General features: G+C 31.4%; 1 protein-coding gene across 1 annotated transcript in view; it reads left to right on the forward strand.

Annotated features, from left to right (window-relative positions):
• LOC110109803 overlaps positions 1-4,119 on the forward strand; it is a 5,181-nt gene extending 1,062 nt beyond the window's left edge. Inside the window, exon 2 of the mRNA XM_028694404.1 lies at positions 4,063-4,119. Within this exon, the coding sequence (XP_028550237.1) occupies positions 4,063-4,119 (57 nt within the window). The remainder of the gene's footprint in view (positions 1-4,062) is intronic.
• Positions 4,120-4,341: the final 222 nt, after the last annotated feature.

The following is a 4,341-nucleotide window of genomic DNA, read 5'->3' on the forward strand; positions in this document are numbered from 1 at the left end:
CTCCTTCCTCTCTCAACCCTAAAGAACTTATCTAGAGATCTCTCCCTTGGAATCCCTCTCTAACCACGTTCTCCCTCTCTGTAATAATTTTTTTTTAAAAAAAAAAATATTTTTTTTTATACATAAAACGGGCTCCAAAAACCCTGAAATCTTAAAGTAGCCGTTACTATCATACAGTACGGTTCTACAATCGTATAATACAATATTCATAAATAGACTTTGTCCTGGTACGAAGTGTTACGAACAGTTCAAAAAATGTTCGTACTGTACGATAATAAATCATACGGTACGATCCATAACAACACAGTTCGTACAAGACGATAGTCGGGACGATCAAACATCGTCTCTGTTCATCGTATGGTACGATATACATCGTACAGTATGATGAGACAAAAACAACTTATCGTTCAGGATGATTATAATTCATCTCTGTTCATCGTATTGTACGAATTGTTTCGTACAGTATGATGTTCAAATTATAATTAAGCCTGGATTTCATGCACTAATCACTGGTTAATTTAAGTAAGTATTTAAAATAAATCGTACAGTACAAAAACTTTCGTTGCAAAATCACTTACTTAAACTAAACTACGGCTAGGGTTTTGGATCTGAACATATCGTACAGTACGAATATATTCTTACAGTACGATCTATTCACAGAATCGTCCACATAGATCGGATCGTACGGTACGAATTAAAATCATACAGTACGATCTCCAGAGAAGAAATTCTATTACATTTTACATTTAAAAACAAACTCTCCCTCTGTGTGTGTGCATGGTTGCTCAAACTCTTATGCATTTTGCGGCCAGACTCAAGAAAATAAAAATATAATAAATTGAAAAATACAATATCTGACTCATACTCCTAATCCACCCGTTCTTGAGTCTTCCTTTCATCCTGAGTCACTTGTGATCTTCCTGAAATGTTAGTACTCAAGGACAATAGCAAATAAAATAATATCCAATGAAAAGTTGTTTCAAAACAATCATTATTTGGCATCATCAAAATCTCAAACTCGGGGTCATGGGTTGCAACAGTTGGAATGTAAAGGGCTTATCATAGAAAGTGATAATATGAATATCATCAAATTCATTCAGAATTCTTTGAAGGATAATAAGGAGAATGTGGGTAAGTGGCCACATAAGAATTTATGTTTTTTACATGATTTTAATAAGGTTGTCTTTCTCCATGCTTATAGAGATTGTAATAAAGTAGCAAATTGTTGTGCTACTATGGCATTGGAGAATAGCTTTTTCTTTGATAGCTCTTCTTTTGATCGCATTCCTTCCTTGTTGTTAGGCTTAATCAAGGAAGAATTTGATCCCCTTATTACTTGTACTTAGTTTTCTTTTTGGGTTTAATGCTATATGATGCATTTCTTTCAAAAAAAAAACCTATATCCACTCCTTGGAGACTCCTATCCAAGTATTGCACTAAATAGTTGTGGCTCTCCTTTTGCTCCCACAACAAGGTAGAGAAGCCTATACAGACATTGTTTCACAATCCCGGTGTGGCAGAGAATCGTGACTCTTTTACAAGCAAAGAACCTCAATTATATTCTCACCCTCCAAGTGATGATTAGAGAACTACAACTCTATTTTCACCCTCCAGGTGATGAAAAGAGAACTACAACTCTATTTTCATCCTTTACGTGATGGACAGAGAACCACAACTCTATTTTCACCCTTCAGGTGATGGTCAAAGAACCATGATCTTTGTTGAAGAACTTCTTCGGAGCCATAGAGAATCCAGACAGATGCTTGTAGATATCACAGAAATAGGAGAAAGTAGTAATAGGCATAATAATATTTGTTATCATCAAAACTATAGTACTTGAATCTGATTTATAATAATCTCCTTCTTTTTAATGATGGCAATTATTATTATTTTATTTTTAAAAAGATACTTTTCTCTAAATTCCCCCTTAGATGAATACTAATTGTAAGAAAAAGGAGTGTAAAAAGATTTTCTTAGAAAAATAATATGCAAACAACAACAACAACAACAAATAATTAATTACTTATCTCCCTTTAGATATCACAAAAAGAGAAAAAAGAATAGGAAGGAAAATATAAATAGAAATGGGAAAGCCTAAAACAAACAGATTGAAAATGACTAACAACTCAAGGTAAAATAAAAAAAATAATCAAATAAATTGAGAACTCTCGTGGTCATTTTTCAAAAAGTAATAAGTTTACTCTACAAATAGAAAAGACAAATAAGATAAGTGTTGATTTTATTACAACCAAATGATTTAGATTCTAGAATTTATATACCCATCTTAACATCTTCAAAAGAAAAAATCCTTTATTTAAGCAAAAATCTAATTCAAGAATTATAATTAGATAGGAAAATTGAAACTTTGCAAACTACTAGCATGAAATATATCAAATATAACATTACTATAAAAGTGATGAATAAAAAACCAAGATTTTCAAAAATCAAGTATTAAACATATTATAAAATTTAGGAATTTCTTAAGATTTAACGATTTACTAGAAAGAAAAACGAATTTAAGTTAGGCTCATTTCATGGCTCGTATTGAATTTTGGTGCTTGCACATCTTTTATTTTTGATACACTTTATGCGTCTTTTATTTTTGGCGTTATTGTGCATCTTTTGATTTTAGGCTCATTTTTTTTCCTCTTTTGATTTTTTTTGCAAATTGCTTCCTTTCGAAATCTTTAAAAATCTCAGTTATAAGGATTATCTTCCAAAAAGAACAAAATAGTAACTCACTCTCTTATATTTAGGGAGCAATAGTCTACAAAGAAAACCTGGCCTTTCTAATATGAATAAATAGCTTGATTTATGAAAAATAATGAATCTCATTTATCAAATTGTAGAATATATTCATGATATAAAAAATATTGTTGAATGAGAATGTTTTCATTTCAACCATCTCAACTCCAATTCAATTTAGATTTTTAAGTTCACACAAAGAATTAACATGTTAAGGAAATAAACAGAGATATATAAATTCATGAATTTTATTCTTTTAGTTTTTATCAAGTTAGCAATTTCTTATCTAACATTTAAGTAAGAATATAAGTATTTTTATTAAAACCAAAAAAGAGCATTGCAATAAGAGTTCATTCATACAGTATGATAGAAGTCATATAGTACAATTTAATTTCTGGAATACGATCAATAGAAATAAGATGTTTCTTGACTGAAAATTTCTCAAGCAAAGAGCACATAAAACACCCAACATTAGAAGAAATACAAGAACCTACTTGAAAGAAATACAATATCAATTGACAGATAAAGTAAACACAAAATATTTATTATTATTATTAAAAGAAAAATATTTGATAACAAAAGAATGACTAAAAGAAAAATGCATTACAAAACAAAGTAAATTAATCAAAAACATAAAAAAGAAAAGTATAACACAACAAAACCAAAATAAACAAAAAATAACTAAAGCAAAGGTGGATCCTGATCAGATGGTGGTTGTGGATGTGATTGGAAGAACTGAATAAAGTTGTTATACTAATGTTGAATGGAGGTGAACTAGTATTGGATAATTCCAAATTGCTCCCTGAACTAACCCATATCATTATCATGATGGGTTTACTATTTTGATCCTGGCAAGTCTCAAGTCTATCAAAATGTTGAATCAACTCCTCATATGGGTAGTGGTGAGGAGGTGGTGCGGTGTAGGATCAACTACAGGGGCATCATCTCATTCTTTATTAAATAGAGGACATTCTGGCTCTTATTCCCTATAAAAAAGAATACAAAAGGAGGCATATGAAAGGAATATTGGAGTGTGGTTAGGAGGAGCATGATATGTGATGCTATAAGTTTTTATCCAAGATATACCCAATCACATGTCCTAGAGTGATGTTTTTCTTTCTTCTAGTAGATGAGAGTCAAATGGAAGTGAGATTTGGATGTAATTCATTAACATTTGGTCTTCATCCATTTGGGTGTTTAACATTATGAAGTTAGTGATAATTGAAAGTAAGGGAGTGATGTTTACCCGATCTCCAACTTTAAGGATGACTAATATTCTTAGAACGTACTGGATAACCTTGGCATTTTGATTAACAGTGTGAACCAAAGGTTGGTGTTAGTTCAGAGCAACATTTCGTAGCAGGAGATTTATAGCACTCCAATAAAAATTAGATATGGAGGCCATGGAAAGGGGTCTATTTCCTTGGGTGTTTAGCTCAGGATGGATTCCTATATCCTCTTTGGTTATTATCACATTTTGACTACAAATAGGAGAAGACATTACAGTTGAATCCCCACTGATCCTAAGATTTGCAAGGAACTCGTAAAAGATTTCATAGTGGAAAGGATAGGCCAATGTCAGAAGGAATTGAAGTG

Source organism: Dendrobium catenatum, unplaced genomic scaffold (genome assembly GCF_001605985.2).
Source record: "Dendrobium catenatum unplaced genomic scaffold, ASM160598v2 fragScaff_scaffold_481, whole genome shotgun sequence".
NCBI lineage: Eukaryota > Viridiplantae > Streptophyta > Magnoliopsida > Asparagales > Orchidaceae > Dendrobium > Dendrobium catenatum.